At 41.2% G+C, this 15,269-nt stretch overlaps 1 protein-coding gene across 11 annotated transcripts in view; it reads left to right on the top strand.

The window, feature by feature from the left end:
• Nucleotides 1-15,269, top strand: part of SOX5 (SRY-box transcription factor 5) — a 297,069-nt gene that overhangs the window by 265,343 nt on the left and 16,457 nt on the right. For all 11 annotated transcript variants that reach the window (XM_056340467.1, XM_056340470.1, XM_056340476.1 and 8 more), the window contains 2 exons: nucleotides 13,322-13,430; nucleotides 14,301-14,474. In XM_056340467.1, the coding sequence (XP_056196442.1) occupies nucleotides 13,322-13,430; nucleotides 14,301-14,474 (283 nt within the window). The remainder of the gene's footprint in view (nucleotides 1-13,321; nucleotides 13,431-14,300; nucleotides 14,475-15,269) is intronic.

Raw genomic sequence — 15,269 nt, forward strand, 5'->3', positions numbered from 1 at the left:
AGATCAGTCATTCACATCGGAGGGCAGTAATTGTGCTGACGGCTTGTTCGGCAATGGAAGTACATAAAATAATCCCAGGCCCTCCACCATGGCATTGCGAGTTAATCTTCTTTAATACAGATCAGCTGTTGTTCTAACACATGACTTTATGCTGGCTCTAGTGACTCTGCACAGCCTTTTGATTAAGTAACAGGAGTGGAACCATCTGCATTCACTTTATTCTGTTACTTTCCTATTGTTGGGATTCTCCTTACCCCTTCTGTTTTCACTTCTCACTCTCAACCCCAGTTGAAGTTTATTTTCCTCTCTAATTCATGCCTCCTGGTGGGCTCATGGGGGGCAGAGAGGAGTTCTTTTACAAGGTAGCAGGAAGAAAAAATTGTTTGCTCAATTGAAAGTTTTTGTAAAGCGACTGTAGAGTTTGGGGGTTTTCATACAATAAATGCCAACATTTTATCAGGATGCAATGTTTTATATTATTATTTTATTTTTATTTTGGTTTATTTTATTTTATTTTGGTTTATTTTATTTTTAAAGTGACAGGAGACAGGAAAGAAAATAACCAAGTCTGAGCTCTCCTAGACTATAATGGCATTTGAGCTGCTGAGGTGACCACTTGGCTGCTAAGCACTAGTTAAGAAGTTGCAATTTTTAACGTGTAGGGTCTCCTGAGCATTCTCTTGCATTTGATCCAACAAAGGAAAAAATGCAGGCTGTAAAGTTTATGTACTGTTGTCCTTTCCCACATATGCTCTAGGCCATCCACTGACTAACCAGGTATGAAATTCAGACCCAGACAAACCCCCCAACTTTTCTAAAGTTTTTGTCTGATCTAGAACTTTTTTCTCTTACTAAGAGCAAGATTTCAGAGGAAGGCAAGTGCTGCCATTCTGATTGAAATTTTATTTTGTTTTTCCTTGTTTTCAAGGGAAAGAAAAAGAGGTGGTTGAGATGGTGGGTAGTGAGAAATAGAGTGCTACAGTGTTGCAACCGAGGGTTTTCCTTCAGAAGCTCAGAGTCCTGCCAGGGGACTGAGAGGCAGCCCCCTGAATGAGCTTTTGGTATGTTACAGTCACTCATTACGGAGTTAAAAGAGGGTTAGCTTAATGTAGTTATGCGTCCGTGGGCACAGTTGTACTTAGAAATGTACTTTATGTCTATAGTTATGTATAGAAGAAAGACACTCTTTCCTGTAGAGTGATCTCAGTCTTTGTAGGCAACAAACACTTGCCTGGGGATATCCCAAATTTTCCTGCCTTTTCTGCAGTGGCTAGTGTGGTTATGGAGACCTGGGATTCTCGGAGACCTGTTCAGTTTTTTGTGCCGTTGTTTCTGCAGCCTGCCAGTGAAGGCAGGCTCTGTGCAGTTCTGAACACGTATGTTAAGCTCGTGGTAGGGATTTATCTGCCAGGGGTAGCTGGGCAGGCTCAGGGCTGGAAGTCACCTTTGTGAGTCTCTGCTAAAGCTCCTTGGGGCTTTTCACCACACATGTACATGACCTGTTATCTGGCTTGTGTTCCCAGATGGGTTGATCCCTGTGGACAGCCAGACCTGCCAGCTGTAAGGCAGTAGTCAGACAGGAATTTTGTGGAATTGGGGAGAAACTGTATAAAAGGAGTCATAAATGAGAAAAGATTTTAAAAAATGGTTAGGATTATTTGGGTGAGTCACTTTATGGGCATCCAACTTGGACCGTCTTGAGGGATTTGATTTTCAGAGGATTACAGTAAAAACTATGAGCATCATGCTGAACATGGATTTTACTAAAACCTATTTTAATTGCAAATGCAATAAAACATATTTTTACATTGCTTTTCTTGGAAACATTTCCATGTATAAATGAGAAGTGTGTGTATATGTTTTTCTGGTTTCTTGGAAACCCAGGAGCATAGTTTTATTTGTAATTGTCATCTACAGTTAATTATAGCTTGATATGTACTATACATATACAATGCTACCTTTTATACATGTACCTTTAGAGTGCAGATTGTCATCTAGTGCAAACACCACAACGGGCAACATCAGCAAGTGGACTGTGGTCTGTTTGTTCAGCCCCAAAACTGCCTGTTCCTCTGCAAAGGAGATGTACACAAACACAAAGAGCCAGCATGTGTGTGCGTGCATACAAGCCTACAGCGTGCTCTTTCAGAGATACACAGCACAAACATTCACCGAGCTAGCCAGTAATTTTCCGACTGTAGTCAGACTCTCAAGCATTTGTGTACGTACCCTGATAACTGTAAAAATGAGGAAGGGGGAACACAAGCAAGCATTTGAGCATGTGTCTGTACGCCAGTACAAATACAAACGCAGGTACTGGTTTCTGAATGCTGGTGTCTGCTGCTGAAGGTGCCAGCGGCTGGGGCAGTCGTGTGAATATACGGAGCCACACAAGCATTTCGGATGTGCACCGACAGTCGTACTCGTAGCAGGCTCTGAGATGAGTACATCCGAATAGGTGCACCTCCTATGCCGAAGTGTTTCTTAACCTGTGATACAAGTTTTCCCTGTCACTGCTTGGAATGTGTCCTTTTAAAAGGCACTGACATGTACTTGTCTGCTGGGCTGTGACTAAAGAGCTATTTGTAACAATATTTATTCCAGCATTGTAAGCAGGAGCCTATTTATTACTCATGCTTATGGAACACCAGGTTCAGGATGTCTTTCCTCCCATTCCCACCCAACCCTCCTCCCACCACCATCCTCCCCACTCCCAGCCCACCTCCCCCTCTTCCCCTTAAGAGTGCCAAACATGCAATGACAGTGACCAATGTTGACTTAATGTGGATGTTTAATAATGAAAAAAGTGTGTCAGTTCCAGCGTTAGTTACAAATGGCAGTAAGTATATCGGGTGGCAGCCCTGTAATAATTTTACATCCATCATGCCTTCCTGATGCCTCACTGGCTGCCTGATGGATGGGGATAGCAGAGTTAACTCTGTGTGATCTGCTGAGCTGAAATGAATTCTGTCCCTGCTAGCCCCTCATGGAGGAGGGGCATATTAAGAATCTCAAACTCGCAGATCCTGCTGCCTTTGAGAAATAAAACACTGGAGTTTACTTTACTAAAGGCATAAGGAGTAGCTGGTTTAGCACATGGCATTTAAATTTCTCCTGCAGTAGTGGATTTTACTTCAGTGACATGTTTTTTGTCTTCCCCTAATGGTTAGATTTGAACCAGAAAGTCAAGAAAAAACTGGAGGAGAGAAGGGCAGGGAAGATGAGAGAAGGGTTGGTAAAACAGACTCTGACCCTCTGCTTGCTGCGGACACTGACAGTCCACAGGTCAGATTAGAGTGAATAGGTTGTAATGATTGAAACTAGGAAGAATGGGACGTGGCACAAGCCAGGCTTCCCAAGCAGGGGAAACGCACTGGAAATAGGTCCACAGGTGCAATACTAACATCATAAACTGAACCACTTTTAAAGAGTTGAAATTTGCTTATTTTCATCATCTCTGTAGGATTTTACTTGAAAGATACTTCAGCATTCTCAGTGACTAGCAGAGGCTATATTACCCACAGACATTACATACAGTCACATTTATCCCTGCAAGTTTAGCAGACCGCTAATGTATATGTCCTGTAATTTGTAGCCCACTCTATTCCTTGCTGGCCTGTAAAACACTAGGAAAGATGATCAGTATAATATTTCTGTTCTCTTCTTGCAGTGTGAAGTGAGATCCATTTGGAATAATTATTATACATTGGGGACCAGGGAATACTTCCAGACAATGGACTGTTACAGTCCCACAACAAAAAAGTTAACATACTATGCTAACAACTGTGTATCTATCCCCTTCTTATTACCCCCTTCCTTACCCTCTTCCTAATTTGATCTTACTGAGGTTCTTTTCCAGCAGAAATTCTTGCATGCAATTGCAGTTGTCTTTGTTAATGCTATCAACACAGAGCAGACAGTTTTCAAAAAGCATGACAAGGCGGCGAGCAGGTATTATGTCATCACCCGTCCATCACCCTGTATGTCAGCCTTTCAGTAAGTCCAATCAGTGGGCTCAACAGGATCATTCATGTTCAAGGAGTCCTCTGTTCAACGAAGCTACTCTATCCATTGTCATTTCTCCTGAAACTTTTCTCAAATTTAATTAAAAACACATGTCAAGTTTGCACACTGCAAAGATCAAAATTGTTTTTGCCCAGCACTGGTAACTAAGCATTAAACATTTTGATTTGCTTCAGCTGAAAGTTTATTCCCCGCCCCCTGCCCCCCAATTTTTTTTGCCATTTGCTTTGTGGAGCTTGTGTATATTTATATTTACAGCCTCTGCATTTAATGGCCACATGCCTTGTTTTCACAGATGGCCAGTGGAAGACTTCCCCTCCCCCCTTTTCTTTCAGTAAAGCCTGCCTTTGGTTTTGCTACTTTTGTCACAGTGCCACTACTCTTAGTTAGCAAGTGCCTACACATGGGAGGGAGAGATTCTGCAATGAGGATTTTTTTATTCCCCCAAGGATTTTAGCCCTTTATTTTAAAATACCATTTTTTTCCTGATTGGCCATCATCTATTACATGCCCAGATACATTATTCAAAGACAAATGTGTATATTTATGTGTGTCTTTAGTGCATCATTATGGCAGGGATGCATGGGCAGGGTTAGCTAGTAAAAACTGAAGCATACAGAGGGAGAGACAAATTCTGCTCACAGATGTGTACATGAAACTCGCACTGAAGTCAAGAACAGCAGGCAAAAAGGCAAGGGAAGAACCCTGGATCCTTTCAGGTGCTGAACTCTGAATGGGAATTTAAGTCTTCATTCACTCCAAAGGGCAGAGATTGGAGACATTCACTGGCTTGTCTGGATCAGGGAGGACTGCAGGCTTCTTATACCTTAGTGAAAATTTTATTGAGCAGCATAAAGATGGATCAGCTTCCTCCTGAAAAAAAACATACAATTGATTTGGAGTTCTTGTTATGCCTTTTGAGCATTTTGAGTCTTTGGGCTTAAGTTCTAAGCTGTACCCTACAGCCATGAGAGCTAATTACTTCCTGAGATTTATTATTTGTACATAATCGTGTGCCTCCAATAGCTAGGGCTTTCAGCACATTCATGGGCACCAGCATCTGTGCAGTACCTCTCTTCAGTGTAATAGAGGCTGAGTCTGATTCTTCAGTGAATTGTGTCCATTTCATCTTCTGGGGGAACAGCCTGTCCTATTCTGCCCGTCCTAATGCTTGCCTAGTGTACAGTTAGCTGAGTGACAAACAGCCTCTAGTATGTCTTGGGGATGCTGAACTTTACCTTTAATTGTATCGATGCTAATGCTGGAGAGTAGACAAGCTCATGACTTCATGACTGTCATGACTTCATGACTGAAAAAATGTGGTGGTTTCTTTGTTAGGAGATAGCCTAGATAGCTTCTTCATTAGGGCTGGAACAAACAGAATCAAAGGTACAGCAGCCGCCATAATTTGAATACCTTCTAGGGACAAATGGAAAAGAATAGTCGGTATTGCTGCTGTGCAGTTGAGCCACCCATTGTTTAATAAACAATTGCCAGGAAAGCAGAGACTGTGTTCTTGCTTTCTCTACGTGCATGTAGACCCTCTTTCCCAGGATATCCTGTGTGGGTTGTGATTTTCATCTTGTTTCATTTTTTGTGTGCCAGCTCTCTTCCCCAGTTAACCCTTCTTTTCCTCACTGATCAGCTGTAGCAGCTGTTTCTGACTCGCTGTGAAATCTTTCATTAAAATTTACACAGCAGATTTCATCCAGAGATCTCAAAACTCTTCACAGTGGTGGGACAATGTCATGGTCTCTGTCCTGCTTAGCTGGGGAACTAAGGTTCAGCGACTGAACAATTCATGCAAAGTTAACAGACCATGTCAGCCCAGAAAGCAGTCTAGGTGAGAAACTGGGTCATGTAAGAACCTATTTGCAACCAGCAGCTTACAGCTAGATCTGGTTGAGGTCAATGCCTATGTGCACACTGTAAAAACTTTTGTAGGAAGGAAGCAGTGTCTCATCCTTCTGCTTTGCTTTTGCTTTCCTTTTTATTTCTTCTTTAAAGTAATGGACTGGGCCAGTCCTACCTGCATTTTCATTTTAAAATCCTGACTTGCACTATCTCTGAGAGCTCCTAAGAAAAGAAAAAGAGGACCTCGCCTGTCCTCATTTCCTCTAGAATTGCTACTTCCCATCAGTTTGTTCTGAAGTCAAATAATATGTTTCACTGAAGAAGTAATTCTTTCTTAGGTAAAGAATTCAAACAAAAAAAAATTTTAGGGACCTGACCCCTGCCAAGTTACTGATGATTTTCCTCTTTTTGTTTCAGCGGACTCTGAAACTTCAAAAGGTACTTACTTGAGAACCCCTAGAAACCAAAGACATATGTCCACAACGTGTGGCAAAGAAAATGGCATGCAAATTTCAGCAAATTCCCCCTGTGACTGGGTGTCTGTCCCTAAGAAAAAAGTAGTTAAATATCTGGGTCTACTTGATCCACCTGATTTTTTCCCTATAACACCTCATAGGGCACCTTTCTACTGAGTCCATATAGCGCTTCGTATAGAGTGCAAATCAGATACAATGATTTCTAAGCAGTATTGAACCATTTTGGGTGTGAATAGATACTGTAAACCAAAAGATATGGTTCCTTTACCAAGTGATGTAGTCCAGTTAAGACTGAATGTAATAATTCTGAAAGAAGTACGTAAAATCAGGAAGAGCCACAAATAATGAATGTTCTTTTCTTGCTTGTAATGCTGCTTTTAGGTTCTGTGGGTGGATTATTCCATGAAAAAGAGAGATCTCAGATAAGCAAGACTGAAGGGACTGAGGGGGTGGTGAATGCATTGTTTCTTCATACTCAACTTTGATGCAACAACAACAAGAAAAAAATCCCCCAAATGATAAATTGCTGTGACATTATAAATAATCTTTCATCTTCTTTGGTGGTCCACAGAGTTTATGTAATTGGAAGGCTAAAACCCTTCTTCGTTGTTTCTTCCCTTTTCATTAGTACAGTAGAAGACTATAAAATTGTGCAGCCAGAAGGGGTTTAACAATTACTGAGTCAACATTTGAAAGTCTCACTCTATTTTATCATTTTATGCATGTGCTTTTTATGAGTTTTACAGCCCTTCAAGCATTACTTAAGCAAGGTCCATTGTAATGGAGGATCTGTAACTGCTCTTATTTTTATTTTAGTTTGCTTTCCCTTGCACCATGTGCCATCAGCAAGAGTCACATTCCACGCTCACAAAGAAATTATGAGCTTGAGGTTGCAATTTTTAAATAAGGTTCAGGAGCGCTAGTTTCAGTTCCTAAGACTACCGGTTTTTACTAAGGAACCTTTGGCAAGTCACACAGTATATGACTCAGTTTCCCATCTGGTAGACGGAGTTAATAATAACGCCTTTGTGAAATTTTGTGGCTAAATTCACCAATGAGTGTAAAACATTTGGACAATGTGATCTGTTACATAGAAGAGCCTAAATGTAAATAGAAGATCCCTCTGAAAAGAGCTGGGAATTCTCTTACAGCAGTTACAGGTGTAGCAGGATCTGGACTGTAACATGGTTTGGACTGAGATGTAGACAGTGTGCGCAGTACCTGCTTTGAAGTACTGTGGCATTAACATGCAGGAGTAGAGCCTGAACAGCAAATAATTAATTGTGTGCAAACCTCTGGGCATACCTCTCACTGCTGCCAGTGGTTCCTCTAAGTTCTTCCAGCTCTTGGTAATGCCTGCCTACCTCATGTTTTTCCGCATTTTGAAAGACTGGATAAAGATTTTATAGCACAAGCTATTCTGATGGTTTTTATTGCAAGAGGCAGAAAGATTACTTTTACAAAGTCTTCACTCATGTCAGATGTAGGATAAGACACTTCACCTTTTTGGAGAGCTGAAGAAAATATCATAATGTTGAATGGATAACACCTGGCACCACCAATGTGTCTGATAATTAAAGATGTTTTTCTGTCATAAACAGAAGTGAACTTTCATTGCAGGATCATAGTCTAGCAGCTAATCTGCCCAGTACTTAAAGATTTGGTGCATATTGACCAAGATGTATGTCAGAATGGTTGATATTTACTGGGGCTTGCTGAGCGAAGGCTTCCGTCTCAAGCAACACAAACCACATTAGATGCTGCCACAGGGCCTGCTCAACAATCTAAGATAAAAACTAGATTATCAAAACTCAATCTATTTGAAAATACCAGCATTAGAGTTTAGATCTGGGAATTTTTCCTGCAGAACAGGATGATAAAAAGCTGGACAAACTGCACTTGGAGGGGGAAGGGGGGAAATGGGACGCTAGAAAGGACAATAAAAGGCAACCATCTGTTTGTTTTTATGTATTGACACTGAAGAACAAAGGGGGCAGGCACTCTGTCCCGTCAGTGTACTTGTAATTCTTAGGGGCAGGAACTGATGAGTGGGTTTCTCCTTGCGGTCCATAGGTAACCGTGTTGCGCACTCTCCGGCTCCTCTACAAACACATCTTTTTTCGCCTGGCCTTTCAGTTCACTTGGGATAAGAAAAGCGGGAATGTGAAGAGGTGTGCCTGAACACTCCTCCTCTGGTATTCTACACTGGCTGTATCTCTGCAGGCATCAAACTGAGAGGAAAAATATACATATCAGGGGAAATGGGGGTAGGGTTGAGGGAGTAGAAAAATGAAGAGTGGACTGCTTCAGGGAAACTGCTAACTTTGAATTATGCAATCGGAAAAACAGCTCTTGCCAAAATACAATTCTAACGGAGTTCAGAGTACTGTCAGTGTTTGCCAAATACCCCAGCCAAAAGGATGTCTCGAAGAGGGGGAGGAGGGATCCGTTGCCATATGCCCAGCGTTCACAGTATTCTGGAAGAACTGTGGAGTCCTTCAGGAGTGGAGGCATGTGCGTGGTCTGAGGTGCACCCTGAGCGTTGGTACCATGATCCAACACAAAACAGGAGCAGTGAGGTCAGGGGGGAGTAAGCAAATATACCAGAATGTCTTTATTTCTCAAACCTTCCAAGGTTTTGCTTCACGTTTGTGTAGTAGTGGGAGGAGTTCTGGCAAACATTATCAGGCTGTTCTACATATGTTTTGACTCTTCTTGTTTTATGTTTCTTCTATGAAAGAGACTACAACCAAGATCTTGTCATTTTTAGATCAATGTTTTGTTAAACTATGACAGCTCTCCATGACAGAGAGCCAAGTAACTTTTGCAGCTGACCACAAAACTGAGTCTGACTTGCAGTGCTTAGTCATTTTTTATATTTTTTTTTTTCTACATGACACATTCTGTGTGTGTATGTGTTTTTCATTGTTCTTTTAAATATCATTAGAACATTGCTAGGACCTGTGGTACAAATCAATCTTCTCCAGCAGATTACTTTCTTTGATTAATAAAGTTTTAGAAATTTCTCGTCACATTGTGGCTGTTGATGAAACCTCTCTGGTTATACTTTGAACAGTTGGGCTATTGTGGCATTGATTCCTCTCTACAGTATTATCTTCTCTGGTTTGCCCATTACAATTTTAAATGATCCAGACAACAGAGCTCTCGCTGCACCTACGTAGAGTTTCTGGTACAATCCGATAGAAGTGACCATTGGGACAGTTTTTCCCAACCTCTGCTGAAGTTCTTCATAGAGGAAAAAGATGTTTATAAGATGTCTTCCAGCATTCTGAGGCCTGATCTACAATTCAGAAAGCTAGTAGAAAAAAAATCACTTCGTCTTTAGCAAGAGATCCCTATGTTTCTTCGCCTACAAGAATAGAAGCGTTGCCATTTGTTTTCACTGCTTTATGCTGTCCGGTTTTCAGCAGGTCTCAACCAATTCTTTGCAACCACTTCCCCAGGCGTGAGCCAACCTTGCCCATTCTTCCCAGCAGTATCGGTTCTAGGCTGTAGCTGGATGCCACTCCTGCATTGCTCATAAGATGAATAGCGTTTCATACCTTTGGGGTGTGGGGTAAATCTCAAAGAGATTATCACTCTGGTTATTTTCTTGTAGCTTTAAAAACCTGAAAGCATGTACAATTTCATCAGCTGAACTCTCTTCCCCATTTCTTTCCCTGCCCAGCAAGACAGTTGGATATAGAGCTTGATAAAATGATAAGTCTAAGGCATAGTCCCACATAGTGTGCAGGAATGGTCCACTGCCTCCTGAATTCTAGTGCTGCACCATAACGGCATTATTAAAGTGTGTTGCTGAACCCAACGTGTGTGTACTCCACCTGTTATCACTGGATGGTACCGCCGCTTGCTACTGTTTACGCAGCTAATCCAACATAGCAGAGTGGCGGCGGTTTTAAGAATGTGTGATTTGCTGTTGAATTAAGATAATGATGATAAATAGACCCTATTTTTGTATGAATTTGAAACCATTGTGGACCTCTTGTCCGAATTTCTTAAATAGGTTCTGTGAGAGGAGGCTGGGCTAGCGGTGTCAGCAGGTTGGCAGTTTATTTGGGGTCAGGGAGGAAAATATTTTTTTTCCTTTGTATCTCTGGAGCTTCCATAAACACTTTCGTCATAAACTGAAGGACTTCTGTAGGAAAGGTAGAGAGATGCTTATGTCAAATGAAAAGCAGTAAGTCATCAGCTGAATGCTTTCAAGCAAAACAACATGGGAATGCTGATTAGCCCATTTTGAATACTTTGTAAAAGCGTTTCTGTACATTGGGGAAAATCAGCTGCAGTGTGTTTAATGGGAAGAGTGCAGGACAGGAAACTGGAACGCTGCTTACGTGTAGCCAGGCTTTTGCATCCTGCCAGGGTGTCGCTGGTCTCTTCCTGCTCTCCTAATGCTGTTGCAGAGGCTTAGAAGGGAGCAGACCTTAGACTTATTCTTGCCTGAATACCTTTTAAACTTAAACATTCGTAAACATCAGTACAGAAAAGTGTACCTTATCGTTGCTGATTGGATTACATTGTCATTCATTACATTTAAGTAACAGGGAGTAACTTGTGAGTGTGTTGAAGGGGTAGTCTCCCTTCAACACACTCTTCCTCCATGTTTGGGCTGTCCAGAGAGCCACCTCTAAACGCCGGGGCTGAGCAGCATAGCCCAGGAGCTCAGCACTCATCTGGCATTCCTTCACAGCCTTTCTTCCATCATGCCTGCACTCTCTCACTTCATCTAATGTGGCAGTACCTCAAAAGGCAAAACTTTGCCCAAGATGGATAGCGGCAGAGCATCTGTAGGCTTGCGAAGTCAAACTGATAAACGAGCCGTACCCAGCGTGTACCTTGCAGACAGCATGCCTGAGTATTCGCTGACCTTAAGACTCAATCAGATCATGTCGGCAGAGTGTGGTTCTGAATGTAACTGCCTCCGACTTCAACAGCTGCGTTTACTGCATAAAGAAAAAGCTGTTAAGCCTGTGCCCTTTGCGCTCTCAGCTCTGTTTCTCTAAGAGGTTTATACATGATTCAAGAAAAGTCTGCAAAAGAATAACTCCCCTCCCCCATAACATACCTGACAAGAGGAGATGTTCTTTTATATTTTAGGTTGATGGCAGCATTTTTAAATTATTCCTGATGCAAAAATTTTTCAACTCTATCGTTATGAAGCTGATGGTAAATAGAGATTTTTTCTGAGGAAAAAACTACTGACTTCCATTATGTATCTGAGATACATTTGGAAGAAATACGAAGTCAACTTCTTCCCGAATTTCTGTCTGCTGACAGGCAGCTTTGGAAACGGGAGCTGAGTTAAAACCAGTAGATCAAAGAGTTTGGTAAAACCAAATGCCTGAATACTTCAGGTGCTTATTCGAAGCTTCTCCAAACTTTCTGGATCTGCTGTGCTTGGTAGTGCTAGAGGAATCCTTTTGCCTGTGATAGGCTGACTCCATTGCATGAGCTTTTCCTGCAAAAAAACAAGAGGATAACTCATCTTGCAAGCTTTCGTTATTGAAAGTTCTGTCGGTGGTTATTGACAAAGCACTAGGAGTGCAAAAGGGATCCACAATGAAAATGAATGTGAGGAGTAGGAAAGTTAACCTAGTGTTCCCTAAACTGTGCAGGCATACACAGTGGAGCAGATTAGCCTCGTTTCGAACTCCCTCAAGAAAACCTTTGTGAAACAACTTACATGAATTTGAACTGTTCTTTGAATTGCAGATGCAGGGACATCACATCGCAGGAAGCATTTCTGTAGTCGCATTGTTCTCTTTTCTGTTTTCTTCTATAATACCACCTAGTGACATTATTAGGCTACATAGAATAGATGTAAAGTCTCTGGTTGCCATGTGAAATCTGGAAGTTTTTTTAGTTTGTTGATCTTTTACAGTCATCAAGAGTGGAATAGAGCAACAAAACAGCAATCTTTCCTTCAGGAAGAAGCTCAAAAGAATTTTTTTCGACTGGAGCAACTTTATTATTATGCCATATCATGTCATTTTCTTAGCTTTGCAAAAGGCACAGTGCCTAACATTTTGAAATGTTAGTATTGCTTTCCTGAAAGATTTATTTTTAAACATATGATTGTCAGGAAGATAGAACGTTTATGAGTAAAAGTCATTGGGAAAACAAAAACAGTTGGAAAATGGAACACCTTTGTATTTGTAAAGTCAAACAGTTCGGGGGAAGCGAGGTGTTTTGAAGAGAACATTGGAATTAATGGCCCTGGCATGTTGTTCTGGCAGTGTCTTTAGACACCGCTGCAGCCTGACAGATTAATTGGCAGCACGCACTAGCCTGTTGCAATCCAGGGTTCACAGATAGTTCTGACTAGATGAATGACAGACGGGGTGTTAGTAGGCTTGGGCAAAACAGTCTGGACAAGAGCACAAACTGCTGCCCAAGTATCATGCTTAATTCAGGCTGACCCTTTCCCAAGGCCTGAAAAAAGTTTGAACTACAGGGTGTTTTTTTTTCCTCTGGGCTGCTCCCTAAAATAATGCCTTTTAAAAAAGAAAAAGAGCAGTCACCCATGTCCCTGGACTTTGATTGCAGGCTGGAAATAGAGTAAAACAGTAAATACATTGCAAAAGAGTGTGTATCATATAAACTTCCAGTCCAGCTTTGTAGCCCCAGGGACACAGAGAGTTGAAGTATTCTTCAGGTATGCAGCCAATTTTATCATGCCTAACTAAACCAATCTTTTCAACACTATGAAGTTTGCTCATCGTTAGCTAATAAGCATGTTTTAAAAGGGACTTGGTAGAGTCTGCAACCATATCCCTTCCAGAAAAAATACTATTATGTATTCTTAAATATCTGGCTGTCCATGTGTAAACTGTTGTGAATGAATTGTTATCCAGCTTCCCTATCAACCTTCTAAATTACCTATGAACTTTGCAGTTACAGTGTTTAATTATTTTCCTGATCCAAATCCCGTCATCTTGCCCATATAGGACAAAACAACACTGGAGACCCTGACTCAGCAACTGGCAGTAAAACAGAGCGAAGACGGGAAGTTTAGCCACGCAATGATGGATTTCAACATGAGTGGAGATTCTGACGGTCAGTACAAATGGCTTACCCTAATTTCCAGTTTTGTGTGTACATGTCAATGGGGTCTGAAGGAGAAACCAAGTGCTTTGGAGGCCTGTGCGGAATAGGAGCGGTTAGCAAGAAGTGGCTATGAAACAAAGCAGGAAAAAATGATTCATCATGTGGTGGCTTAAGTCTGGAGGTGATTTTTAGCCTTCTCTTCTATGCACTGCAGTTCTTAAGACTGTACCAAGAATGTATTACTGACGTTAAAAGAGAATAAAGGAGGCAAACAGATGTGGGATAAATGAGATCACACGGTGAATCCATGAATTATAGACCTGATCATCCACAGGTGTTGCATGCTCTGCATCTGTAGGAACTTTCTTGGTTTGATGAAGCAAGCGTAATGTTCATTTCTTTCTCGGCTGTTGCAGAGACCTGCACAAAACCAGGCAGATGTGTAAATGCTCATTTGCTAGTTAGAGAATTGCTTAAGAAGAAACACCTAATGTTGCCATATTATCACCCCCTTCCCATCAAAAAAAATGGTAGTAGATAGGTAGAAAGAAAATGTGTGTTGATAAGTGTTGGGTTTATGTTATTAAGTTATAGAAGATGATTTAGAAAAGCTGTTCAATACTTTGTGCTGAAAAAAACAATTAAAACTCTTCAAGTCTAAACTGTGAATCAAATCTACAGTATCTGATAATGAATCAACAGAATAACTAAAACCTAGACAATATACAATACGTGGTATTTTCTGCTGTAAAACTGAAATGCCATTAACCTATTGTGAACACTGACTCATTGCATGTGCAGCACCTCACATAGGTTATTGATGGCAGAGGAAGCTGCATAATGAAACAAGCTGGGAATGCTTTTTTTCTTTCTTTTTAGGAAGTGCAGGAGTTTCAGAGTCTAGAATTTATCGGGAATCCAGAGGACGTGGTAGCAACGAGCCCCATATCAAGCGCCCGATGAATGCATTCATGGTGTGGGCTAAAGATGAACGGAGGAAGATCCTTCAAGCCTTCCCAGACATGCACAACTCCAATATCAGCAAGATACTAGGTAAGAATGATAGAGCACTGTTCTTTCAGTAGAAAAACTCAAAGCACTTTTGTCTGAATAAAGCTGAGCACCTGACACAACAGAATTACTGTCTCTAGAATGTCTGCTTTGCTACGTAATGATTGCACCAAGGACAACAGTGATACGAGCTTCCACTGCTACCCAGCAGTATGCATTAACCATAACCTGAAATGTCCTTGTGTCTTTGTAATTACTGAGATTGTTGTGGCGGTTTTGGTGCGAAAACTTGAACTGAATAGACAAAAACAGTTAATTTCATTATGCTGTTGAGCAATCACAAAACGGCTGCTATCATTTATTTGCCCACGTATTTCATCTAATTAAATTCTGTGGGGTAGCACACCACAGTATTTGATTTGTGCCATAGCACTTTCTGTTCAAATCAATGACCATACGGAAGAGATCCTAAAGTACATCCTTTTACTTTATACACTGACAGTTTTAAAGGATTTTTATTATCTTCCTTTTATACTATATTTCCCTTTAGTACATGATATTATTATTATTATTGTTGTTGTTGTTGTTGTTGTTGTTATCATTATCATTATTATTTGCTTTTATTCTAAATACCGTAGAAACATAGAATCATAGAGTGGTTGGGGTTAGAAGGGATCTTAAAGATCATCTAGTTCCAACCCCCCTGCCATGGGCAGGGACACCTTCCACTAGACCAGGTCACTCAGAGCCCCATCCAGCCTGGCCTTGAACACTTCCAGGGATGGGGCAGCCACAGCTTCCCTGGGCAACCTGTTCCAGTGCTTCACCACCATCATA

This window comes from Falco biarmicus, chromosome 5 (assembly GCF_023638135.1).
Source record: "Falco biarmicus isolate bFalBia1 chromosome 5, bFalBia1.pri, whole genome shotgun sequence".
NCBI classification, from domain to species: domain Eukaryota; kingdom Metazoa; phylum Chordata; class Aves; order Falconiformes; family Falconidae; genus Falco; species Falco biarmicus.